This window comes from Megalobrama amblycephala, linkage group LG2 (genome assembly GCF_018812025.1).
Source record: "Megalobrama amblycephala isolate DHTTF-2021 linkage group LG2, ASM1881202v1, whole genome shotgun sequence".
NCBI lineage: Eukaryota > Metazoa > Chordata > Actinopteri > Cypriniformes > Xenocyprididae > Megalobrama > Megalobrama amblycephala.
In genome coordinates this window covers 15,282,215-15,310,210 of record NC_063045.1, presented here as the reverse complement: position 1 = coordinate 15,310,210, position 27,996 = coordinate 15,282,215, and the positions used below count along the sequence as shown (strand labels likewise).

The 27,996-nt window shown below is 37.9% G+C and overlaps 1 protein-coding gene and 1 long non-coding RNA gene across 5 annotated transcripts; one reads left to right on the top strand and one right to left on the bottom strand.

Annotated features, from left to right (window-relative positions):
• tcf3b (transcription factor 3b) lies at positions 1-27,034 on the top strand. Of its 4 annotated transcripts, none has more exons than XM_048182998.1 (21): positions 3-514; positions 3,634-3,730; positions 4,846-4,918; positions 8,297-8,358; positions 8,452-8,524; positions 8,744-8,784; positions 8,892-9,024; positions 9,115-9,161; positions 11,611-11,710; positions 11,973-12,109; positions 12,191-12,287; positions 12,567-12,625; positions 12,798-12,876; positions 13,120-13,196; positions 13,976-14,176; positions 19,295-19,406; positions 19,525-19,678; positions 19,954-20,007; positions 22,800-23,032; positions 24,971-25,123; positions 25,341-27,034. In XM_048182998.1, exons 2-20 carry the CDS (start codon positions 3,656-3,658, stop codon positions 25,114-25,116), a joined length of 1,953 nt encoding a protein of 650 aa, XP_048038955.1. In that variant the 5' UTR covers positions 3-514; positions 3,634-3,655; the 3' UTR covers positions 25,117-25,123; positions 25,341-27,034. The 4 variants fall into 4 exon arrangements, with proteins under 4 accessions (XP_048038952.1, XP_048038953.1, XP_048038955.1 ...); XM_048182997.1 differs by having other exon boundaries at positions 13,973-14,176; XM_048182995.1 differs by having other exon boundaries at positions 1-514; positions 11,973-12,287; positions 13,973-14,176.
• LOC125263784 lies at positions 7,498-11,549 on the bottom strand. Its single transcript, XR_007183895.1, has 3 exons — positions 11,283-11,549; positions 11,056-11,151; positions 7,498-7,630 (listed from the first exon to the last, which is right to left on the bottom strand). It is a non-coding gene; the product is annotated as an uncharacterized LOC125263784 (long non-coding RNA).
• Positions 27,035-27,996: the final 962 nt, after the last annotated feature.

Genomic DNA, 27,996 nt, shown 5'->3' with positions numbered 1-27,996 from the left:
CGCCGGAAATTATAGTTCCTATTATCAATTCATTTTTCCTTAAAGCATACCTATTAAATCTTGACTGACAAATGATTAACAACCACTGTGCGCGTCCTGACTCATCCGTCCATTTTAAACCGTAGACCTTGTCGAAAAAACTCTTGACTCCCCTGGGCACATGAAACTGGACACCCGAGCTTTTGAGGCCCCTCTTTCCATGCGGAGGAATACATTGTTGCTGCTCACAATGTGGATGGAGGTGGTCAAGATGTCTACTAGAAGAATGAATTCACCTCAATTGTAACAACATAAAGGAAGTCGTGGCGCGGGATTGTTTGGATACAGACCTGCAACATTGTATTTGTGACGTCGGTGTTTTGTAGTAGGATGTCAAAGGAGGAATAACACACATTGTTGCGCCTATCAGCCTTTAATGCGCCGTGCTTCAAATTCTTTCGAGTTTTTTGGTTTTTCCCTACGAGATTCAACCTTTCTTTTTTACTACTGGATGTAATACAACTGATAAACAGAGGTAAAGCCTTTTGGTTATTATGCAGTGTTTTACTGAGTTACTAAGTTGAATCATTTTAGTCTCTCATTTACATCAGAGAAGTCACATAATTGCAGATTGAAGTTCAATTTAGCAAGTTTTTGGGATGTCTGCTTATGGAAGTGGGGGGATGCAGAGTTTTTTTTTTTTTTTTTGCTAGCTTAGTGGCTGTGGTGGTGGTGGGAAGTCCTGCCCAGTTTTGTGCTGGTGGTCTTTAACCCAGTTCTATCCTAACAGAAATGACTCCTTTGTCCTTTTATCAAAGTAAGGATTAGTTTTGTGGGGCGCTTATGAGTTGAACTGACTAGTTAAGCGCGAGAGCTGTCAGTGCACATTTAATTCACACATTACTAATGACTGAAAGTTACATAAATTTGTTATACTTATTAAAATATGTCACTTCCTACTAAACTTGAGCAGCGAGTTGTAGTGTGCTGTATCCAGGTTTGCTTTTCACAAAGCCTTTGGTTAATTCAGTTACTTCGTTGAATATTTTTTGGCAGGAAATTCCTCGTCCCCCCACCCCCACTCGCCTTCATCAAATCGCGAGTCTCTTGAGGAAAAGTTGACATTTTGTCGCGGTACTTTTATTAACTTTAGCTTTATCCCCAGCCAAGCTCGTACATTTATCTCCCAACACATGAATAATTGAGAATTATCGGCTGGACGTCTGGTTAATATTGATAATAATGTCGCGCTTATCAAAATTACGTGCGTACGATCGATGTGGCCTATCGGTTTCTGAAATGGTTGGCTATCGGAATACATAAGTTTACAACTGCGAATAAATATTGACATTGTTCATGTCTGGGTGAAGCTTAGTCCTACTTGCACAAAGAAAGGGACGTGACTAAACACTAGTTTAAACGTGTCTCAATAATTCAGCTGGTTTTTAAATAGGCTTTACTGGTGTATTTTCCGTGTTTTTATTCATAACGTGGATTTAGTTCGGGCACATTAATTTGGTGCTTAGTGGTAACACTGTTGCGCTCTCTTACAACTAACCGCCAGTTAGCTGCAGTGATAGCAGACTGAAGATACACATTTATTTGTAAGCTACGAAATACGCGTGTTTTGTCTGGTTTTCGGTGTCACATCATTTTCACCGTAGGTGTGCGATAGGAACATTTACCGTTAGGAATGGGAATCATAAGGAATTTAACTATTCTGCTTCAGTTTCCTCATAATGATTCCTGTTTATATAAATACTATTTTGAGGGGAAATGCTGTAGGCTATACCTATTGCATTTATAGCAGTTCTATTTGTAAATTATGTGACCGTTTCAGATTTCAGCAGAACCGACGTGAGAAATCATAAATAGGCTACATGTAATACACTTCTTGCAAAGGTGTGTTCTTCACACTTTTATATACTTTTAGAGGCATCATAAATGCAATGCAATTGTTTAAAAACGGTCCTAATTCTAAATGCAAATAATAAACAAACAAAAATGTGGTAGACCTATATAATATAATAGCCTATGTAGGCCTGACTTATATGCACGTTGTCATATGAACAACCAGTCAGTAATTATGCTTATTTAAGTTCTTAGTACTTAGTACTTGGGGTTCAGTAAGTGAACTATATTAATTCATCAACAGCAGTGACTGATTCACAAGTGTTTTTGATGCACTACACTGAACCGGTTCATAAGAATCATTCGTTCGGAAATGGAATTACACTGGTGGCGCAGTATTTTGCATCACTTCAAAGAATCGACTCGTAGAGTCATTAGTTCAAGAATCGGACTAGACCGATTGCGTATTTCATGCTGTAGATTAAATAATAATAGGAATAGGAAAATACGGTAGTCTGCACGTTTGAGAACTGTTAAAGGAACTGTCATAAGTCATGCGTTTCTATTTTTTTATATATATATATAGGCCTAAAAAGAACCGGCTTTCGATTCTCAAACCTAATTCAATGGCCTTCACCTCGTACGACAATCAGCAGGGCTGGTCATATCAGTTAAAACAGCTCCATGACATGTATTTCGTTTCTGAGACATTTGTCACATTTTAGATGGAAAATGTCAGTATACTGAGTGAAATATATTTTTACTTGTGATTTGGCTTTGTTTTGTTTGGCATGAACTTGAGGGGGATTTGGAGATCTTTCTTGTCTTTTTACTGAGAGGCTAGATGTTTTTCATTTAGCTGCTTTTGTTTGGGAGTCAAGAAAGCAGTGTGAATAAAATGTATTTGGAAGGTGTAAAAACACTTTTATTTTAGCTATTGGCTTGCGATAGTGTTATAATCAGACGGTTGATGGCTAATAAAAAGGACTGCTAAAGCACACCACCTGTTGGCATGCAGTAGCATACAGGACTCCTTAAGATGTCACTGAGAAAAGTTTCTCTTTTAGCAACATTTGACAACTTCATTGTATTTGATCAACATTTAAAACATTTCACTTCAGTTGGAGGTTGTTTAAATATTTTCCTCCCCGTTTGATGGTCTCCTTTTATGCAAAACAACTGGCCAGATAACTATAAATCATACACAGGATAGAGATGTACAATAAGTTAAGAACACTGATTTGCATGTTCCATGTGCTGATATCATGGAAACTGATTGAATGTTGATTTTATTTAGTTTCATTGCTGTGCTGATGTTGCATAACACAACAATTTTAATAATAAGAGTGATTAATATTACAACTGGTGGAAGACCAGTATAGAAGGGAAAGAAATGGATTTACCTTTTTTTTTGTAATGCTTTTTCTAGCCATATTGTTAGAACGCAAGTGTAATGTGTGTTAAACATACTGGATTTCCTTGGCCAAATTAATTATCGGGCAAGTTTTAGATTTAAGATTGAATTCTTGGACAAAGATAATAACATGGCACTGGTGTTTCGTAAAACCTCCTGAAGCAATGCATAGTTGGTTAATTAAATTTAGTCTCGTTTTTAATTTGTGACAAGAAATGTGGGACATGCAAATGCTGGTGATATGATATTATAAGTACAATACACTTCCACTTCTATCTACTATTCAATACGATGATACTCGACTTGCACTTCATCACTGCCTTTCTCATTCATCTTGTCTTTAGATAGCTCACCACAGCTGTGTCTCTTACACTGCTTTTCTGCTGCAGGGTGCTTTAAAGACCGAGTGGTATGAACGAGGCGCACCAGAGAATGGCTACAGTGGGAACAGATAAGGAACTCAGTGACCTGTTGGATTTCAGTGCGGTAAGGAAGAAATTGGAGTCTTTGTCATTGATCTGGACTTTATGATTTCGATTTGCGTCTATCCTTATTGTCTTCAACAAAATCTGACCTTGTAGTCAGGGTTATCAGTTTTTCTTCATTCCTCTTTGGACTGATTGTATGGAAGTGTTGTTGGTGCCTATAAACATTATAATGGATCATTAAATCATGTGCAGTCCTCCGACTGGCTCCTGAGAAGTGCAGTGTAGCATTTGAAATGTCTTCAGCATAATAATCATCACTCATTCCTCTCTAATTTTAACATCTCACCATTTTTTTTCTCCTTATCCTTCCATTTATTATTCTCTTTTCACCTGTTGTTAAAAATTGATTATTCTTGGCGGTCATGCCATCCTAAATAGCATTAAAAAAAAATAGCGAATATAAAAATGTTAATCGCTTGATTCATTGGATGGCTCGACCATGCTTAATTTATTGCATTGGAAAATTGCCATCTACTGAAGCAGAGAATCAATTAAGACAATACATTGATAATCAGACGTGCCAGACCAAATGCATTATGATCTCACATCTAATTACAAATTGTTGATGGTTTAGTTACTCCCTCATATCGCATTCATTTTCCAGCCTCGAACCTTTGTAAAAACCGAAGGATTTGGGCATTATGCATTCAGAATCTTCTTTCTCGTGGTATTAATGATGTTTCACATCATGAAAAATGTCTACCACACCAGAAAGTCCCTCCCATGCACCATGCAAGGCTAGCACTGTTGCTGCTTACAGGTTTCTCTTTGCACTTCAAAAACAGAGACATCATCTATCCAAGTAAACGGGTATTCTTCAGCCCTTTCTGTGAAACCCTGAATTCTTTGTAGTTCAAGACAAGGATGCATCTTCAAAGAGCTGTACTACTTTATGAGAAAGGGTTTCTTTCAGATTGAACCATTTTAGTGGGTTATGTCTGGCTATGTGACCTTTAGCATTAAATGTCTGAAGAAGCTAAAATGTGATGTCACGTTGCGTGAATCTTCAATAATGCTGAGGAATTGCAGTCTGTGGGCACCCATTGAAGTGAGTTTGCTGTGATATGCTGCTATTGTTAAACTCCGTCTTTGCTTCTTATTTATCTGTTGTAGATGTTTGCGCCACCTGTGGCCAATGGGAAGAACAGACCAACTACACTTGCTAGCAGTCAATTTGGTGGTTCAGGTAAATCTTCACTACTAAACGTGTGCCTTTTTTCTTGTTTAGAGAGAAATGTCACAGATTACTTTTGCCATATTTGTGCATTTCATGAGTTTAAAGTGGTGTTCTTTATAGCAGAGGAGGTGTTTGGGCCAGTTGCTAAGTGCTCACTCCTCTCAACAGAGGAAGAGAACATGCTTCTTCTTGTTTTCCTAAATCCCCTCTTTTATGAATACACCGTAGTATATCCAGAGTCAAAGCTCGGGGCATTTTGGATCCCTTTGAACTGGTTGTTCTGTTGAAGCACCTATTGCACAAACTTGTACATCATAAAAACTTTGTTAGGTCAAGAGGAGGGACTGATTAGTTGCATTGCTGTTTGTAATAAAGGTTGAGTCCAGAAAATTTGAACAGCCCAAATCTCATTATTAGTTAAAAAGTATGTGTTTTTCTTTGTTTCTGTGTTTGTCATCTTTTTCTTTATAACCAGTTGCACACCCCACACTTACGTGTTGTTTTTGCTCCCATTGTTGGCTGGTTTTGCTCCAGTTAAGATTGTTTCACAAGCTGTCAAAGGCATGAACGTCCCATGCGTTTCTCTTCAAGTCTTTCCAGCCTGTCTGTCTGTCTGTCTGTCTGTCTCCCAATCGACACTCCAAACATTACCCTTGAATAAGAACAATCTGAGAACAAAGACTTAAATAAAGGCCTTACGGTCCCCAAACGATTCCCCCACCCCACCGCGTAAAACACTCCTCCCCCCCACACAAGAAAACACTTTCTCCCCCTGCCAACTGACAGGAAATGGACCTACTTTGCAACAAAGCTCTCTCATACCTCCCACCACCCCGCAGGAGGCCGCATGAAAACAGCAAAAGAAACACTGTGAAAGATCACCAGCTTCACTCTCGGTCTGTGGCGGCCTGAAGTGCCAATTACATAGCAGGGCCAAGCTAATGTCTCAGTTTGAGATTTTTATTGCGAGAGCTACCTGACACCGAGGTGACCCCGACTCTTAAATCTGTCACTTGTGAGATGCTTCTAGAAGGTCTCCACATCAGTCAACATAAGCCTCACCCTATGAACTCTGTATAACAGGATATGACATGTTCTCAGATTCGGTATTGAGAAACAAAGGTCCAAGGGACCTTTAAGGACTCTTAAAGGAAGTCCGGGTACATCTTAAGTTCTGTAGGCATGTTCACGTTTACCACAGAAAATAATTTTGACTCTATCTGCAGTTTTTTTTATTAAGAAGCACTTTGCGGGTTTAAAAAGTGTATTATTTAAACTGTAAAGTTGTCAGTTTTGTGTTGAGACCACTGTTTCAGTCAGATAAATTAGTTATTCATCACCAACGTAATTTATGTGTTTGGAGTCTTCTCTGTGTAAAAAGTTTTTCTTTTGCACAAATTGTTCAGAAGTTTCAGGATTTATTGACATTACATGGTCATGACAGGAATTGCAAGTATTGTATATATTTTTTAACAGGCAAATGGTAGTTCCATGTGTATTTTAACATCTATTGTGTTGCCCTTTTTTTTTTGCTTTTAAAGAACTAAAGGACAAGTCATATTTTATTTTCTGTGGTAACATGACAAATGCTGTTGATAGAGCTTGACTTTTATTGAACCCAGAACATTGCTTAAAGATCACAGAAAAGTGTTGTAAGTTAACATGAGCTTTGATCTTGAATTGAACCTTTTTTCTTGCATGGACTGGATAACTTTTCAACTTTAAACTGACTTACAAATTGGCCAGTACTTAAACTTCTGGCTATTCCCTATGATTCAAGCTAAAATTCAACAAAGTAAGGACATTTTTTAGAGGAAGCAGTGGCCTTCAGAAGTGCATCTGTTCCTCAAGACAAAAGTGCTCGGAAGGGTGCTAATTGCATTAAGCCATCTCCTCCCCCTCCTTGGGCATAGCCATGCTGTTTGCGGGAGTTCTTGCATGGGAGAACTTCACCAGGCGTCCTCTCGCTCACCTCCACAGCTGCCCAACACGTCACCCACTGAGGATAGCGTTAGGACAGGACAGAGCCCATTTCCCCCCGGTCACACCCCTCACATGGAAGTACATTTACACACACACACACACATACACCTCAAGTCTTAATGATTTCACTTTTGATATCTGGTGCGATCTGAACTTGAATAATGGCATGCTGTGTAGCTGATGTATTTGAAGGAGTGTATAAAGGAAATGATCTTTCCTCAACGCAGGAAATGGAATCCGTTCCTGCTTGACTGAATGTCAGATTTGTCTTTGTAGAATTGCATTTTGATGCTTGCAGCAAATTACTGGCCTATAACTCAAAAGATAAATTGCGTTGTATCCTCAGACAAAGCCACTTTGTATATACAAAACCAAATCTGACAGAAAAAGCACCAGTTTAGTTTGCTAATATGGTCGTTCAAATTGTCAGTCCTACTGACAAATGCCATTCAAAGCCATTCGCCATGTTAAACATCTTATATGGTCCTTCTGCATCTGAATCTGCATCTCTGCCACTTCATTTTTCCCCACATAAGATGATTCTGCCAGGGAGATTCTTTCACTCACTCAGTCAGTGCCCACTTCATTTCCCATGCTGCCTGCGTGGGCTCCATAGATCACGGCTGTCAGCGTGGATGTCGCTATTTGCTCTGCTTTGTTAGCTTCATCACTCATGCTCAGCCTTCAGTGGCCGCTCTGGCTGAGACCCCCTCTTCTCTCACACATTTTTAATTAGACCTAAAAAAAAAAAAAAAATCAAAAGGAGAATATGAATATTCATAAACCAACTGCATTAATATGCACAATTATGCAAATCAGCATGCAATTAAGCCATGTGTCTTTGGAGAGCTTTGCATTAAGGCATAAGACAGGAGGCAGAGGGGAATGCTTTATGAGGAATTTCTGCTCCAGTACACTTTAAAACGTTTCTGCAATGTTTTTGAATATCCGTATTTCTACATATAAAGCATATTGATGGCGATGAGAAGCTTTTAAACACACTACATATCCTGTATGCCTTGTACTGGGACCTGTGTTGTCCCTATGGGTCTCCACTCCCAATTGTACAATGATGCTAATTTCGCAATTCTTTGATCAGCCTGTTTTTGTTCTGCTTGCCGTGATATTCCTCCCCCCAACTTGTCTTAATGAGATCCAGTGACTGAATGAATGCTCCCTTTATGGTCAGTGATGTTGAGGCTTGCTGAATGACATGGATATTAGTGTGGTGTGATGGTTTTGGATGAGATCCAGAGGCTGTCTGACAAGCACCGAGAACCAGCCGCCAAATGTCCAATGGCCTTAATGCATGAACGGAGAATTAAGAAGGATCTTCATGTGAAGGTTTAGTGCATGCCAGATTTGTAGAATTGGTCTGACAGCTTGTGATCAATTGCTTTGTAGGTATGGAAGAACGCAGTAGTACTTGGGCTGCTGGAGATCAAAACAGTCCATCTTTTAACCAGGTACGGGCAATCCCAATGCCTTGTTGGCCGTCTTAAGGTGTTGTTAGGGCATGTTATATAGTTTTGACCTGCTTCTTGTCTTTGCTTTTCCAGAGCTATGGAGAGGGCCCACACTTCAATGAACATGATGGACTATCTTCCCCATTCCTTGGCACAGGGATTAGTGGTGGGTTTTACCAATGTTTGGTTGGTTGATCTCAAAGCTGCCAATGTAGAAACTGCCCTATGGGTTGCCTCGAGGTTGCTCAGGGTAGATGAGCTCCTCTTTGGCCTCACCAAGAGACTTTGCTCTCAGATGTCAATTCACTCTTAATTGACTTCCAATTTCTCCAATCATTGTGACTTTTGGACATTTAACAACACCCACTATTTTTTTTATTTGTAGGTAAGAATGAAAGGGGTCCATACTCTTCCTTTGGGGGTCAGGTAAGTTGAATCAGGTCAAAGAGCAACTATTGAAAGTGCTTTAGTCACCTGCTTGACATCATCCTCTCACTTTTGATCCAAATCCGCAAACCTGTTGTTCCCTATAGCCGGGGTTCCTGCCTTCAGACATTGCCATGCCTTCTGCAGATGCCATGTCCCCATCCGGACTGAAGTCTGGCTCACAATTCTACTCTTCATACCCCAACAACCCCCGGAGACGCCCCTCAGATGGAGGCATGGGTAAAGAACATATAGCACTTACTAGATTTGTGTCAAATCAGTCAGTATTGAAAGAAAAAGAGCACCATGTCTGTTTTAATCTTTTCACAGATCCCCAACCAAAAAAGATCAGGAAGCCGCCAGGACTGCCATCTTCAGTGAGTGACCTTTCCAAAATATTCTCTCTTGCCAATGGTTCTCATTAGAAAGTTTTTCATTACAATCTCATTACAATCTTAATTTTAAGGTTTAGGCCCAGTTTCACAGACAGGGCTTAGCCTAAGCCAGGATTAGGCCTTAGTTCAGTTAGGATATTTAAGTAACTTTTATAAACGTAGACTTGGAAAAAAACATTACTGGTGTGCATCTTGAGACAAAACAATAGCACTGACATATTTTAAGATATATGTCAGTACAAGTTGCTTTCAGTTAAAACAGCTCAAACATGCATTTTAGTCTAGGACTAGCTTAAGCCTGTAAAACCGGGGGATAATGTTATAATTGTCAGGAATTACACCGATGTTAAGTCAGCAAAGTTCTGCTCTTTAGCAATGGCAGAAGAAGAGCGTAAGAATTCTATAGTGTCCATTACAGGAACTTCTAGAGTTGACCTCAGGTATTTGTGGCATCTGAAACGGTTTGACATTAGTCCCAAAGCCTATAGACAAGTGGTTTCCCTGGAGGAGCACCTTCCTACAGAGTTTAGCTCTAGAATAGAGCTAACATACCTGCCGGAAAGAGGTTGCCATCCAGTAGTAGGATTGGACACCCCTGCTATAGAATTTATTCAGAGTAGAAGCATATTTAATATGGCGTGAACAAACAAGCAAAAGGCAGTGAGTGGTAGATGTAACAGTCCTCCTAAAAGATTCTATTGTTGTCAATCGTTTAGCCAACAAAATATCAAAGGAACATCTTTCCAAAAACATTCCAGTGGACCGACTTTTGATTGAACAGTCTGTATGTTTTCATTTGTGTCAAAATAAAAAGATGTCTTCCGTGACTAAGGTCCATAATATTTCTGAACCTTTGACCATTGCAAGTCGGTGTTAACTTGAGCAAACATGCAAGTAGCCATACCCCTTTCCAAACCACTTCCTTTGAGTAATGGGAAGTGTAACTGTTCTTTCATAGTCTAAATCCACATTAGCTCAACACTTTGCCCTCTAAACCCTCTCCCCAAACACGATCCTACAGATTTGCCCATGCTAGACCTTATCCTCCCCCTCTTCCAAAGTGACCCAGTTGTGAGTCCCGTTGCACCTCTCTCTCTCTTTCTCTCTCTCTCTCTTGCTTGTCTTAGCTCAGATTAATGGCTGCTGATGAGCTAGGGTTCTAGCTCCTGCTGAATCCCACTCTATGGCTCAGTACAACTTCCTCTTATGCTGCCACAGCATTATAACACCCCATGAATTATATATAATATAATATAATATAATATAATATAATATAATATAATATAATATAATATAATATAATATAATATGTGTGTGTGTGTGTGTTTTGTTTGAAGTTTAAAACCAACTTTGGTTCAGTACTAAAGGATATTGATCCTCAACTTGTCTGGGCTTGCCTTGATCTTCTCGAGTGCATCAACAAATCATTGTGAGGATGTGTTTCCTGGTGAACTTCAGAGAAGAGGGCCATTCGCAGTTTTTTTTTTTTTTTTTTTTTTTTTTTTTTTTTTTTTCCTCCCTCATTTGTTCTTTTATGTGGTTTCTAGATAATCGACCAGTCTATTTTGCTCCACTCCTACCACTTCTTCAGCAAGACCTCTCCCCCCACTGTTCTCACCCCTCCCCTCTTCAGCCCAGCTGCCTGTGGAGTTGGACGTGCTCCAGGAGTAGGCAGATGGCTCTGTAATTAGAAGTGCATCTCTCCATTCCCATCCCACTTCTCCCTGTTAAATCAAATTACAGGCAAAAGAGAAATATCGCTTTGCTGGATTTGTATTCTCTCCTGGCCCTAGACCCACCCGTCCGCCGGCGCCCCCCCTCCCTCCCAAACACTCGCTCATGCATCCGCACATACAGACAAACATACAAATCATACATGTTAAAACGTGCTTGTTGGGGAATACGGTGCATATCTCGCAGCTCCTGAATTCAGATGAGTTTCCGATCATCATTCGGTTCCATTTAAGGCTTCCTATGAAAGAGATTAGTATAATTTATTTATATTATTATTATTATAACGAAACAAACATGTACCTGTTTTTTTCCATGTCAGTGTTATGGAATATGTCATTACCCAGTGTGCTTAGCTTGATTTGGACTCACTCTTAGGGATGGTGCTCCCTGTTGCTGTCCTCCCTCTCCTTTTTTGGCTCATGGGAGTGCGAGAGGAAGCGCCGACTGTGCCATGAGATGGCCGTGGCGCATTTCCCAGCATGCTCTGTTCTCTGTCCCTGCCACTTTATCTGAGGGGGCATTATGGAAACACGCGTTCACGTCATTTGTACTGAAAATTACAAAGTGCTTGCCAGCTTCATGGGCTCCATACCAGTTGTGCATTCATGTGCAAGCGATTTGCCGGGTTTTTTTAGCCTGTCACTATATGAATGTAATGTTTCTTTATGTCCTTCATGTATCTTGTTTATAAATGCAGGTTTATGCTGCCACCTCTGGTGATGACTATATCCGTGACAGTGCTGCCTTCCCAGGCTCCAAACCTGGCTCTGTGTACCCAGGGTCCTTTTACATGCAAGGTGTGTATATGGGGAAATACAATTATGCAGAAGTCTGTGCCACATCTAAAAACCCAATCTCGCCAAGCCGTAATGTGATGCTAATTAATTGGTACATATTATGTCCACACAGACATGTTCCAAACAGATTATTAATGACTACGGAATTATCTTGTAGTTTTGTTTGTTTGATTTGATTGAAATTGGGAACATGCGTAGCATGTCTGCACAAGTTCTTGTGCTGACTGGTATTGATCCTTCTCATCTACCTTTGTGTTCGCAGAGGGCCTACACTCCTCTTCGGACCCCTGGGCCCCGTCTGGATCCTTAGGTCAGTCAGGATACACCGCAATGCTGGGGAGTTCGCCACACATCAATCAGCCTGGCTCCTTCTCGGCGATAAACGCACAAGACAGGATGGTATGTCTTCTGAAGGCTTTGGAGAGGGGCTTAAATTGTGACTTATTTCAGAAGCTCCAATCACTGTGTTTGCCTCTACAGAACTACCCTTTGCATGGAGCGGACGTCAATGGTTTCCATTCGGGCTCAGCTGCCTATAGCCACTCATCCTCCATGAATGGATCAGACAGCATTTTGGGTAAATTACCTTCATCGTTTTAATTTAATGTCCTCTAGGTTGTGAACTGAGCTTGTAATTGGGTTCAGATTGAATCTTGAAGTTGATTCTTCTTGTGAAATCAATTTTGGTCTTGGACTAATCTGAACTTGAACTATAATTTAGAGGAAATGGCCTTCAATCTTTCATTTAGACTTTGAATGGTCATTTTTAGCGGATTAGCAAATTATGGATCAGCGGAGTAGACGTGACATTGATGTAATAAATTAAGTTAATAAGTTCTCTCATTCTTCCCCACAGCCAATAGAGGCTCCGTCGCAAGCAGCTCAGGTGATGAGATCGGAAAAGCTCTTGCTTCGGTGAGTGAGCTTCCATTAATCACCATGAAAGAGCATTTGGCCATGTGAAGTCAAAGACAGATAGTATTATTCAGACTTTCAATTATCCTTTCATTACAGATTATTATTAGCCATATAGTTGGAGGTGTGCAGAGCTTCACATTTTTTGTTCCATGTGTTTTTTATTTGACAGATCTACCCTTCGGACCACAACAGCAACAACTTCTCCTCCACTCCTTCCACTCCTGTGGGCTCCCCTCAGGGCATTGCAAGTAAGATACGCTGTCTTATTCTGTCGGAGGTAGATCCGGTTCATTAAATCTGCTTGTGTTGAAAGGTACCAAGACAAATACGTGTATGCAGAAGAAGCAGACTGAAGAATCATAAATCATTCCCTTTAGATTGATGGGCTTTGTGTAGGTCGAGGTGAAAATTTGAAGCTCTAGAGTGCCATCTTGTGTCACAGTGGCATTCCACATGTTCCACACTAAGGCTTTGTATCATGTTCTCCTCAGCAGGTGCAGCACAGTGGTCGAGAGCTTCTGGCCAGACTGCCCTATCTCCTAACTATGAGGGTGGACTACATGCACTGGTAAGTTTAAAAAGATGCTTTTTCAACATTGTTAACGGCTCAAGTGTCACTTTTTGATTGGGCAAATGTACAACAACATTATTTTAATAATATTAATATTATACTTTTGTAGTATTTATTAATATTTTGAATTGGCTTTTATATCTCAAGCTTTCATTTTAAGTTTTAGTTTTTTTTTTGTTTGTTTTTGCCATTTTATTTTTATATATATATATATATATATATATATATATATATATATATATATATATATATATATATATATATATATATATATATATATATATATATATATATATATATATAGCTTTAATTTTTTGTTTTAGCAATTGTAAATCTTCAACTTAAACGTATTTTGTTTCAGCACCATTTGTATTTTGTTTAAACTTTAACTATTAAAATGGTTCTCATTATTTGAAACATAGTTTAACAATAATAATGATATACAACCAATTGCAACAATTTTACTGTTACATTTTTAAAAAAAATGCTCTGCTTAAAACAGATTAAATAAATCTTCTTATTGTTATTATTAATAAATACTGTGTATATATATATATATATATATATATATATATATATATATATATATATATATATATATATATATATATATATATATATATATATATATATACATTTTGCTGTCTTAATGAATATCTATTGTTTAGAAAAAGTTTTCAATTTCTCTTTCTTTTTTTCTTTTTTTTTTTTAATGCCTTATTATATAATTTCACATATTCTTTAAGGTAAATATCAATGATATTTCTCCATAGCAGAACAAAATGGAAGAGCGACTAGAGGAGGCCATTGATGTGCTCCGAAGTCATGCGGTGGGTCAGCCCCCGGGAATCCCTGGACCCCATGCCGACATGCATGGCCTACTGGGTGCCGTCACCACATCCAGCGGATCCATGGGCGGTCTCCCTCAGGCCTACTCCAACCCGGGACTGCCCCTAACCAACAGACACCCTGCCATGGTTAGTGTGGACACATAGTAGTATGATTTAAAAAAAACAAAAAAAAACACACACACACAAAATGGCATTTATGGAATCATCTTTTTAGGGAATTGGTTCATTTGGATGCGTTTAAAAAAATATCGTTTTTGTTTTAAGGTGTCCTTGTTACAGTGTAATTACACAAAGCAATTAGGGTAAAACTTTATTTTACAGTGTCATTGTTACATATGTTACGTGTAATTACTATAAATTATGCATAATTACATGCAACTAACCCTAGTCCAAACCAAACCCTAATCCTCACCCTATAGTAAGTATATTTAGTTGCTTAATATTATTCAGTATTTAAATGTATAATTGCAGCGTAACAAAGACACCTTAAAATAAAGTGCAATTAGTGATATTAATTAAAAAAATGTTAGGGATGCACAGATATAAAAAATTTGGCAGATACCTGATAAATATTTACATTTTTAAAGCAGATAACCAATGGCCTATAAATCTAAATCCAAATTTTGATATACTTTGAGAACCTGATTATACAAACAAAAGGCTCACCGATCCCAAATACTTCAACATAAGTCAAACATATACAATACAGTAGCCTAGTTTGAACCAGTGTAAAGATTCCTTAAGTTTTAAAATTAATTTTACACTCCTATGGCCAACTTTCTATATATATATTATATTGAATATATATAGTTGTATGATTATATATAGTATATAATATGATTATATATAGTTATTGCTCTCTGTTAGTTCATGGATTAACATAAGACCTTGTTGTAAAGTGATACCAAAAAATGTATTGCCTAACAAAAACAAAAAAACAACAAAAAAACCTAAATAATGCAAACAAGTCACTGGACAACAATACTTAGGCTACATATAAAGAAAAAAAATACATGTGCCATGGCTAAATAAAATGAAATAGCATCTGCACAGTCAATAAGGATATTATTTTAATCAAGCCATGTTGTTGATGGAAAAAATACGAGAACAATAAAAGTGCTAGTTATTAATAATGCATCAATGTTTTTGAAAAATAGTAAACTTCTTTAATATTTTCAAATAACATCACTGCTGTTTGAGCTGCGCATGCTGAAGAGAATGAAGACCCATAAACTGAAGCGCTTTGCTAGAAGGTTAATCAACTCAACAGTCACTGAAGCATGGCAACTAAACCCAAAGAATTTACAACTTTTTATTACAATAGTGTAGACAGTTATAATGTTAATTATACAACAGTCCCAATCATAGCTTTTAATATTTTGAAAAGCTGAATGAGGAAACTGAAGAGTTTTTCTAGCGGGCTATTTAACTCAACGAAACGCATCCTATATGAGATTAATCAGAATTTTTTTTTTTACATAAACTTAATATTAAGACTTATATCTGCACTAAATTATGTGAATGCATAAGCAAACTTGACTGTGCTGGTCAGAATGTGCTCATGTTCTGGATGCACTCCCCACAATAACACACTAAAAAACGTCAAGAGAATTCAGTTTTATTACAATAGTGTTCTCATTATAATGTTATGTATATGACCGTCCCAATCATAGTTATTGTTTATGTGCATTGCTCATTTAAGCTAAAGCTAAACCAAACGCATCCTATATGAGATTAATCATACACAAAATAAACATTACAACTGACAGTGGCACAAAAGGCTGTGAATGCACATTCGAACTTGATTGTGCTAGTCATGAAGGTGTAACTCCCTGGACACGCTCTTTAACGCACTGAAACACGGGCACACAAAGAATTCACAACAGTCTTTTATAGTCGTGTTCTCGTTATAATTTTATGTAGCCTATATGACAGATTTGTGCTGCATATATTGCACTTGACTGTATCAAGCAGTAGAAAACCATCATGGGGAACAGCGCACATCTGAAGTGTCTCAGCTAAAGGACATAATACGTTATCTATCGGCTTCAACATATCGCCCTAATTTTCTTATCGGATCGATAAGGATAACATTAAAAATGACCCTTTATCGGCAGATATCGATATGTGTCCGATACATTGTGCATTCCCTACAAAATGTACTTACTATAGGGTTTGGTTTAGGGACTGTTGCTTATAATTATGCTAATTTACTGTTATTACTATAGTAAGTACTTATAACATGTAATAAGGACACTAAAATAAAATGTTGACTTAATATTATTTAATATATAATATGTTAATAATTTATATTAATGTATATTATAATTATAATTAATATTATAATAATATTAGTTTTTAGGACGTGTGTGTGTGTGTGTGTGTGTATGTGTATATATATATATATATATATATATATATATATATATTATATTAGGGATGTCAACGTTAATGCGTTAACGCAGGGGTGTCAAACTCAGTTCCTGGAAGTCTGCAGACCTGCAGAGTTTAGTTCCAATCCTGCTCCAAACACACATACCTGTAGTTTTCAAATAGGCCTGAAGGACTTGATTAGCTGAATCGGGTGCGTATAATAAGGGTTGAAGCTAAACTCTGCAGGGCTGTGGCCCTCCAGGAGCTGAGTTTGACACCTGTGCGTTAACGCATGCAATTAATTCAAAATCCTTAACGCGTTAAAATAACGCAAATAAATTAAAGCACGCAAATTGCGTCATTAACATGATTTACGTCACGCAGTTATATGATCTTGGGAGTCGGGAGTTTATCACACTGAGCATCTACAATGGTGCAAACACCTGTAACCCTGGTTGGTGGAAATTTCTATTCTAACCTTTTAACTCGATTTTGCTTCTGTTTGCGATCAGATCATTTTAAGCCACTAAACTCCAGGAAAGTTTTCAGTCCGATGATCCAGTAAGCGGATTCATTCAAACAATCAGTCCAAAACAGCACTAACATAAAGAAAACCAGGCTGATTACATCAGAGATGGCAGAGAAAATAGAGACTCGTTGTGTTTTTAGTATATTATTCATTCCAGTGTGTCATATTCTGTGATTGTTTCTGAAGTACGTGAGATCTCACACATCGTGCTGTGTGAAATACAGACTGAACGGAACCTCAAAACAACTCACCGCTGTATGGCCAGATGATATGCAAACTATGTTTCTCGGCCGGATAAAGCAAACCAGCGTCTCGCTAGTAAAGTTTTGATGGATGAGGATTGCAGTTAAGGTAAAGACAATAGCAGTGACGTACAGGATGCACGCACAAGTCCGTTATATTGATTAGCAAACGTGGTCAGTAATGCGAAATGTAAACAAGTCTTTGCTGTTGCACTGTACGCATACTATACACTGAATTCTGAAAAGTTTTGATTTTTGTTTTTATCATAAGTGCTCGTGTAAATAAATTTATGAATTTTTTTTATGGACTCATTTGATTGTTTGGTGTCTTTTTGGAGTCTCCAAGTGTCCTTTTTTTGAAAAAAAGGTCACAGAAAATAGTTTTGTGAGAATCACTCTTTAATCTGAAAGTTTACTGCAAATGGTTCATAAATTAAACACCTGAACCAGCTAATCAAGCTCTAATTAGGCATACCAGACACTTCCAGGTAGTGTTGTCAAAAGTACAGACTTCGGTACCAAGTCGGTACTGAAATTTTAAAAATGCGATGCTTTGAGCACTGTAGCAGATTCGTAAATGCCTTCGATTGGCCATTGTGTTCACGTGCTCATCTGATATGTCTGTGATAGGCTACAATGATCAGCCACATTTACATGTACACTTTTTTGTCATTCCGATTCAAACCATTCTCATTTAAAAATTCAGTGGACTATTTACATAAGACATTATCTAATTCAATATGGTGTTTACATGTGCCAGCGCTCTCAATCGGAATGACTTTGTGACATGCACACATTAGCTTTTGTCCTGTTTGCTACCTTTTATTCCTGTCAGCATGGAGTTCCATTATTTCTTATGCGCGCTATTTTCATGTTAAGTGTTTCTCTTAATCAAGCAACAGCATGAATTTGTAGCATATTACTGCTGGAAGGTATGAGGAAAAGACAGGCACAGGAAACTAACCTTTTTGGTGGCTGTTCATCTCTAAGGAGCATTTCAATACCCCTCCCTCATCCGAAAAGCAGAAGCGTGTGGATAAAGGTCCGTAGTAATGATACACTGAGTTCCTTCAGTGTATTTAATAAATGTGTTGTTTCAGTTTTACTCCAGTTTAATTTGGCCCCCGCCATTGTGCATTCTGACGACCCCTGATTGGTTTAACGCGTTTACATGGCAGAATTTTTATTTTATTCGGTTTATAGAAAGGTTTATCCCACCCCTCTCAAACCAATTACAATTTCATTCGGATTGGGCATTTTTATTGTGATTGAGACGTTTTATGTGGAGCATTTTCATTCGGATTGGACTTTTAAACTGATTACAATGCTCCATGTAAACGCACCTACTGACGCTGTTCACTGAGCGCTTGCACAGATACACACAGGAGCATTTCAAATCCGGCGTCTATCAGAGGACCGGTCCACTGATAGACACTTGCTTTCAAATGCTCCCGCTTTCAAATTCAAATACTTCCATGTGCTTTCAAACACTCCTATGCGTTGATCATTGTAGCCAATCACAGACATATATGTTGAGTGCGTGAACACAAAGGCCAATCAGAGGTGTTAAAGAATCCGCTCAACAGAGTTTAAAGCGTCACATTTTTTTAAATTTCAGTACCGACTTGGTATTGAAGTCGGTACTTTTGACAACACTACGTACAGGTAGGTGTGTTTAACTGGGGTTGGAGCTAAAATCTGCAGGACAGTGGTACTCCAGTAACAAGTTTGGAGACCCCTGGTATAGTAGATGCACCTTTAGAGAGAAATGCACATTAAGTCATGCAATAAGCATGGTTCTAATTTAGCTTCCACGAATGATGCAAACTGCTAGTAAATTTTTAAAAGTTTTTCGTGTGTGTGTGTGTGTGCATAGCTTTAATTTAATAGTCTATTTTTTTGTTACTTCTTCAAAAGTGCAATACATTCACTGTAGTTTAACAACTATGAGTAGCTACAGTTTCAAATTAGCATCCCAGGCAGTGATAACAGGACTATAGTTTAGAGCTGTATGTGGTATCATGGAACACAAAACAAAAATAATGCACCCATGGGTATTGATAAGTGCTAATTACTCTCCCTTGTTGCGCTCGCCTGCAGGCTGGAAGCCATCATGACGACCATGCCTGCCTTCCTCCCAGCAGCACCCTGTTGCAGTCAGCTCATGCTTCAGGCACCCCACAGCCTGGAGGAGCACCAGAGGGTTTAAACAGTGAGCAGTAGTTTCAGTTTCTCTTTCTGAACCAACCGAACATGTAAACAACAGATGTAAATGCTGAAAGTTGCAAGTTAATTTCAGCGTTATGCATTTGACGATTTTCTGTCTCTAGCTTCAGGTTTGCCCGGAGGCTTGGCCCAAGCCACACGTTCGTCAAACAAATCCGACATTAAGAGGGAAGACAAGGAGGAAGATGAGAACTCCTCTGTGGCCGATAAGTCTGAAGAAGAGAAGAAGGAAAGCAAACAGTCTCGCACCAGAACAAGGTACAAGCTTGTACAAACTTTTTTAGAGTCGCCACAGAATACTCAAGAATGGCTGAATGTTTTCTGAATCTAAAATGCTCAGCCGCATGATGGTTTGATGCAAGTCTGCAATGTCGTAATATGATCTCCTACAAAAAATGTCTATAAATTTCTGTGTCTTCACATCAGGCCAGGCCTGATTTCAAGTGTTTGGGCTTCCCCAACACACAAAGTACCATGTTTTATAGTGTTCTCCCCCCCACCCCCCCTTTCCCAAACTCTCACATTGTTTTCAGAAAGGAGGTGTTTACCCATCAAGTCCTTTCAAGTTTATCAGACCAGGGAGAAGAGTAAGTCTATCTCCCACCATAGAGTGCATGTTTGTGAAAGACTCCGGATATTCACTTGATCGCTTTAAAACATTAAATGTCTGAATGTTATTGTATACAAAATGAATATATACTTCAATTGGTTTTCAAAGCCATTGAAACACTATAAGTTGATTTTGACACAGGTGGGACTCTCTCCTATATGATGTTTTCATGAGTATGAACTAGAATCAGATGTCTTTGAATGTGCAGTGCGCTGCAAAATCAGCAGACAAAGCAAATGTTCATCTATTTTTCTTTTTTTCTCCGGGGGATATAAATCTTTTAATTCAGCATTCATCTCTTGATCTCAAAAGGGGTTACTGATATTTATATACTACCAGTAAAAAGTTTGGACAAAATGTTTTATTCTTTATCTGTAACTGACTGTATATTAAAGGTGCCCTCGAATGAAAAATTGAATTTATCTTGGCATAGTTAAATAACAAGAGTTCAGTACATGGAAATGACATACAGTGAGTCTCAAACGCCATTGTTTCCTCCTTCTTATATAAATCTCATTTGTTTAAAAGACCTCCGAAGAACAGGCGAATCTCAACATAACACCAACTGTTACGTAACAGTCGGGGTGTACGCCCCCAATATTTGCATATGCCAGCCCACGTTTCCAACATTATAAAAGGCATTAGACAAGGGCAGCCAGTATTAACGTCTGGATGTGCACAACCAAATCATCAGACTAGGTAAGCAAGCAAGAACAATAGCGAAAAATGGCAGATGGAGCAATAATAACTGACATGATAACATGATAACATGATATTTTTAGTGATATTTATGAATCGTCTTTCTAAATGTTTCGTTAGCATGTTGCTAATGTACTGTTAAATGTCGTTAAAGTTACCATCGTTTATTACTGTATTCACGGAGACAAGAGAGCCGTCGCTATTTTCATTTTTAAACACTTGCAGTCTGAATAATGCATAAACACAACTTCATTCTTTATAAATCTCTCCAACAGTGTAGCATTACCCGTTAGCCACGGAGCACCATCAAACTCATTCAAAATCAGAAGTAAACAATATAACAGTATACAATACTCACATAATCCGACACATGCATGCCGCATGCATGACGAACACTTTGTAAAGATCCATTTTGAGGGTTATATTAGCGGTGTAAACTTTAAGGCACTGTTTAAGACAAGCGCGAGCTCTGTGGGCGGAGAGCGCGGGATTTAAAGGGGCCGCAGCATAAAATCGGCGCGTTTATAATGATGCCCCAAAATAGGCAGTTAAAAAAATTAATAAAAAAAAATCTATGGGGGTATTTTGAGCTGAAACTTCACAGACACATTCAGGGGACACCTTAGACTTATATTACATCTTTTAAAAACATAATCTAGGGCACCTTTAAATAAAGGTAGATGAATGCTCATCCACTACGATAAGAAGCGTGACAGGAGAGAGGGAACTGTTCAACTCTTTATATAACTGGTTTGAATGTTCACATCACATCATCCAAATTAGAATGAACATTCTACAGCTGTGGTAACACACGCGGCCATGAGGTATTAAACGTGGTCTTTATTAACACTTGCAGAAAATGGCAGCACAAGCAGCAGTGAAAGTAAACTATAACCAGCGACATAAATGATAAGAAGTTTCAGAATAAAAAAGTCACCTAGAATAAATATTGTTTCAAAGCAGCTTTACAGTGATAACAGGAAAATAATTTAATGATGAGAACAGTTCATTTCAGCTGTAAAGCAGCTCTAAAAAGGAAATAGTGCCATTGTTCAGCTGAAGTTAGTTCAGTGTTGATTCAGTTCCATTGTAAGGATCATCAATTATTAAATTAGTTCATTTCATCTATAAAGCAGTTCTGCAGAAAACAGTGATGTCATCATCCAGCTCAGTTCAGTTCTCATCCACTAGTGTCAGTGCAGTCAGATCAAAAATATTGTTGAATATTGGGATGCTGAACGGCATTAGAGTTTTCATGTATTCTGGTTCAGATAGTGAACAGTAGAGTTTATAACTAATATACTATACTATATACTATAGAGTGTAACTAATTGCGCACATTTATGCATAAGCATTTAGATCAAAAGGTATGTATCACAAGAAAACATTTATGTCAGATGTGACCAAACATTTTACTGGTACTACTGCATTTAAGATATTTATCATTTATATAGTTAAACCAAAATGTATTCAGACACCTTGAACATTTCATTCATTATTACAGTTTATGCACTATAGTTTAAAAGAAATGGTAATAAAATATGACAAGATCTCAGAGTTAAACTGTCAGAAAAAATTTATCTTAATTATGTCAAATAACACTTAAGCAAAACACGGTCAGGTCAAAGTGTCTGAATAATTTGTGGTCCCAAATGTTTATCAGTTTTACTGGAAGTCCACTGTATGAAGAATTTTTGGGTATAATATGTCACAGTTTACTTTATTTTGCTATCCTCACTTACATAAATGAACTATTGTGTCCTGCACCCACTATTAAAAAAAAAAAAATTATATCTAGTGTCTGATTAATTTTTGATGTGACTGTACAGATCTTTACATGTAACATGCTTGAGCAGGCTCCTGATCGAAAAAAAAAATTTCCCCTTTAATTTAAAAAAAGTTTTTGAACAGTCATATATATTTTATTATTATTATTATTATTATTATTATTAATGTAGATTTATATTTATTTTTGTATTTAAATAATAAAATAGAATTTAAACAATTTATCTTAATTTAAAAAAAGAAAAAAAACTGAAATGTGAATGTTTTGTCTCTGTCTCTCCACAGTCCAGATGAAGATGACGAGGATTTGCCAGCAGAGGTGAAGATCGAGCGGGAGAAGGAGCGACGAGTGGCCAACAATGCACGAGAGCGACTCCGCGTGCGTGACATCAACGAGGCCTTCAAAGAGCTGGGCCGCATGTGCCAGCTGCACCTGAGCAACGATAAACCCCAGACCAAACTGCTCATCCTGCACCAGGCCGTCAATGTGATACTAAACCTTGAGCAACAAGTCCGTGGTATGTGTTTTCATCCTTATTTCTGATTTGTCTGTATCTAAAGACAACATATAACAGCATTTACTTGTATGTGATATTTTTTGAGTGGTAATAAATATTCATGGGGAAATTATAGGCTGGAACTTGAGTAGATTGTGAAATATGTTAGGCTAGGGCTGGACAATAATTCAATATCAATATATATCGCGATATAATTTTTTTCGATAACGGTGATATGATTTTTAAACACATTTCCGGTATTTCGATATATACATTACAGCATTTCTCACTGACTTGAGGCGCAGCCGTTAGAAAGAGCAGAACGCGATTGGCTATTTGCGTGATGACGTACACCACAGAGACATGCAGCCACCAGCCAGTGCTCAGCAGTTGTACGCTAAGATCAAACGCGAACGCGGCAAGTTTTACAAAATGAGTACACCTGATGCAAATGCGACGGAACAAGCTTCCACAACTTGATGAAAATATGTGTGCATAACTACACCGTGCTGGTTAATGTTTGGTGCAGGAGAATGTGTGAAATAAAAACTTTAAACACGGATACTTTATTCTGTATGAGCTATGTGTCACGTGGCTAGTGTTATTAAACTCATCGCGGAGCTCCGTGCTGAAGCCGAGCATATGTGCGCTCCGCGTGTATATCAAAATAACAATCGTATTTTTCATGTGTTCGTATTCAAACTCCAGTTCTGACCGCATCGCGAGCAAAATACAAACACATGTGCTGCTGTGCTGAGGGAAACAGCCTACGGCTCGCATGTTTGAACGCAGCTAACAGAGCAGGCAGAGGAGAATGAGCCGCACTTTTGTGATATTTGAATTCTCCGCTGTAATGCGATCTCACGCGAACATATTTTCCATTTGTGCTGGTAGATTACAGCAAAACAATCCACATGCACACAAACCTCTGCTCTGATCACGTCGCAGGAAAACACATTGTGTTGTAGCACTGAGGAAACGAACAATGACAAGAGACTAAGGTGAGAGAAGTGATACTTCCTCATGCATAATACCGCAATTATAATCTTATGCATACTACAGCGCAGTGATTGGATTAAATGAGCTTTATGTCATGAATATATATGTCGAGATTCGCTCGAAATGGTCTACGTCAGCATGTTCGACCATGCCCATACTTGGGCCGAAAGTACACGATTACGTCAGATTTTGTGACGTTGCTCCGACTCAGCTTTTCAAACAGGAAGACAGAAATCGCTCTGAAACATGCAAAAATAACTATTTTTCACTTATGAATAACATTAATGAGCACCTTTAGTGTTTTCAATGATGTGCAGCCTATACATACCTGTTTACATCTCAAAAAAAGTGTTTTGGGGTTTCATGACCCTTTAAGAATAATAAAATCAGCCTACGTTATAGATTAATGTTAAAGATATTAATATTACTAAAGTGAGTGAGTCTTATGTTTATTTTTATGTTTGTATGAAGGCTAAATACAAATAAAAGCTGAACATAAATTTATTTGTACTGTTTTTATTTCTAAAATATTATATAGTTTTATAGGAAGAGATTTCATAGATTTGGCAAATTCATTTTTCAGACGTTTGTAGGTACAGACATCCGTTGTGGCCGTTCTTGGCAGTTTTTCTGAGGCTATTATATAGTTCATATCAATATCGGAATTATATCGTATCGACCGAAATTAAGAATTATATCGTGATATAAATTTTGTCCATATCGTCCAGCCCTATGTTAGGCTATGATAAAATTGATTGATTGAAGTTGATTATTAAATTTTCTGTCTACTTGACCTTGTATACTTCAGCAGAAAATTCATTTTAAAAGGTATTACATATAGAAGATTTATTTTATCAATGAAATGCTTTGTTACATTGACAGTTATTCTAAAATTGAATACTTCCTTTTAAGTGAATCAGCTGCTGTTAATTTAGCATTTTTACATTCATTTTCATCCAGAACGCAACCTAAACCCCAAAGCAGCTTGTTTGAAGCGACGTGAAGAGGAGAAAGTGTCCGGGGTGGTTGGAGACACTCAAATGCAGCTGTCCGGACCGCATCAAAGCCTTGGAGGAGATGGACGCAACTCTGTCAGTCACATGTGATCATGTGGTACGTTAATGTCCATTTAAACATGGCCTCACTTTGTGTAACAGGTTATGCAAACCCTTTCAGTTCACTTATTTCAGCTGCAGATGCAATTTTTCAAGTTTTTCATTTAATATTTTATATCAGCTTTATTTCAATTAAAAAAATAATTTCAATATTTTGTTTTATTTAACGATAACATTGATAGAAATCCCTCAACATGGCTGTTTTCTGTCCTTAGATCATGACATTTCTTGGGGCTCCTGGAAGAAGTGACCTTGAATCTCTTCCACCGTTCTCATCCTCTCTGTGTGCATATAGTGACTCGGAAAGCATATCATCCACGAAATAAAGAGGTGCACCCTCCAAAACTTTTTGGACACACAAACTGACCCGCCAAAACTGACACAGCAGATTTTGTCCGTGATCACTCCAGACCGCAATTACCAGCACAAATGTGAAGAACTCTTTCTCAAGTCGTTTTGTATTTTTCTGCTTCCCAACAACGTTGGATCATAGGAATAGACACATTCTGACCACAACTGACATTTTTCCACTGCAGAGAGTTTTGATCGAAAGACAAGACGAACGTCAATTTAATCATGGATTTGTGCCTAATTGTTACGTTTTATATAAGACACAAACTGCTTACTCGTGTGGAACAAAAGTTTGGGAGTTGCTTGTATATGAGCAAATTTTTTTTTTTTTTTAAATGTGGTTTGTCATTCCCTACTGAAAGGTACAGTCTTACATGCATTGTGTAACCAAACCCCATGAGAAGTGGGGCGAACCTGTGGTGCTTTTGAGGACGGCGTTTCCCAGCATGCCTCTGCTCTGTGGGACAGGGCTCTTCCGGAAAGGGAGAAAAGCACATGGGCAATCGCAGCTCTCCAGACTGTTTCATCTCTTTGGAAACATCACGCATCATCAGCTCTCATGATGCCACTGACAAGTTCAGCCAATCGGAAGAAACTGCATCATAAAGGAACATGAGCTTTTGTTACAATGACAACAATGCTTGGATTCCATTGCATTTCCAAGCACAAAATTGCCAAGTTGACCTTTCATGTCTTTCCTTTCGTAAGCCCTTTTATTTTTTCACCAGGATACGTTCAATCATCATTCGCTCGCATCGACTCGTTGTTGCCAAAAGTCTGAAAGTGTACACATGTCCACCTCATGCATATGTTATGGATGTTATTTCGATTTGAGAAAAAAATGTAAGAATATATATAAATATATATATTTTTGTTAGTCTATACATTGTAGATTTCTAAATAACAAAAACATATTAGTTTGAAGTGTAGAGTCTATAGCGCAAGTGAACGCTCAGATGCGCCATACGATTTCAAATATTTTCAGAAACATTAAGGTTTGGGTGAGGCAACCCACCCTTAATTTTATCCCAGATGCCCCACAATAGCTCTATGCTCATGATAAAGAGATTTGATAATGATGATTGAAGGCGCATTGAGGTTTAAGACCTCACAATAGTTTCCTGATTTCAGGGAACTGTACGTCACTAGAAGTGTTCTTAGGCAATGGTGTAGTGCGTAAGCAACGTTCACCATCATTTCAGTCTCGCCAATGCACGTAATGCAACCTGTTTGAATGTAATATTCAAATGTACACAATCTCACGTCTCCATCAGACTGGCTTACTGTGAGTTTAGTTATTCATATTGTCATTTCAAGGTGTACGTCTCAACCCGATTTTTGTCATGTGCGTGAGATGATGTTCCCTGATGGTTTGAATTATGTATGTAAGAAAAAAAATGGTGTTATAACCTGTGTAAATGTCAAAATGTCCACAATGGATATGATTTCTGAGTAATAACATTTCACCGTAAGGGGGATACTGAACTTAGGTTGTCCTAAAGTATAATGGAAACATAATATTAAATCTTGATAAAGATAAAAAGTTGTCGAACATTTATATATCGTGGCCTTCTTATTCTCAAGACTGTCATTTTTGAGAGTGATGCCTTGTCAGTGCCTAAACTTACTTTCATTGTGAACTTGACCATTTGTTTTATTTCAAAATGCAAAAATGGCTCATCCATCTTTTGGGATTTGTTTGGTTTCTTTCTGGAAGCATCTGTGTTGTACTATTTAATCTGCAATTTAGAAACATTGTAGTCTTTCATCCTTATTATTATGCTGTGTGTGTACCTTTTTGGCAATTTTAGGGTTCTCGTTCCTGTCATCTTTGGCTCAACTAGGTTGGATTATTTTTTTTTTTTTTCCCTTTCGAGATGCTAGTGTCCTGTAATCTGTGAAGCACACCAGAAGGATCTTCTTCGATTCATCAGATGGGGGCCGGAAACACTAGACTGTTATTCTCAAGTAATTCTTGTTTTATCCAGCTGATACCATCTCAAATGCATGTTCATTTTGAAAGTATCTATAAAATATGAGTGCTGGATTTGTTTTTGCCCCCTGCTTAATGCTTTAGATGCTGGAGGAGTGTTGTCATGTCATCATGGATTTTCCTGTCTGAAATTACTTTCTTTTTGTCCCTGAAGCATCTTGAATGTCCAACTGAGTGAACATTTTGAATGAATGGTTGTGCGCTGAAGTAAGATTGCTGCCATGATTTCCATCAGAATTAAGATGTGTGTGAATTTTACAGAACCTGGTGTCTTGCAGTTGCAGTAGGGACATGAACAATACTGCTGTTGTCTTCAGAGTGCCTCCGGTTTTTGTCTTTATTATTTTTCGTCTTTGTTTTTATAAATATATATATAAAGTAGGTATTGAGAACTGTCCTGTATATAACAGTAATGTAGCAATAAATGTGCCATTTTTAATAACAGAATTATACATTTTTTTTCAATGTCTTGCTTTGGATCTTGTATACCTTCAAATGAGTTAAATAAAAGAAAACATTGTAATAAA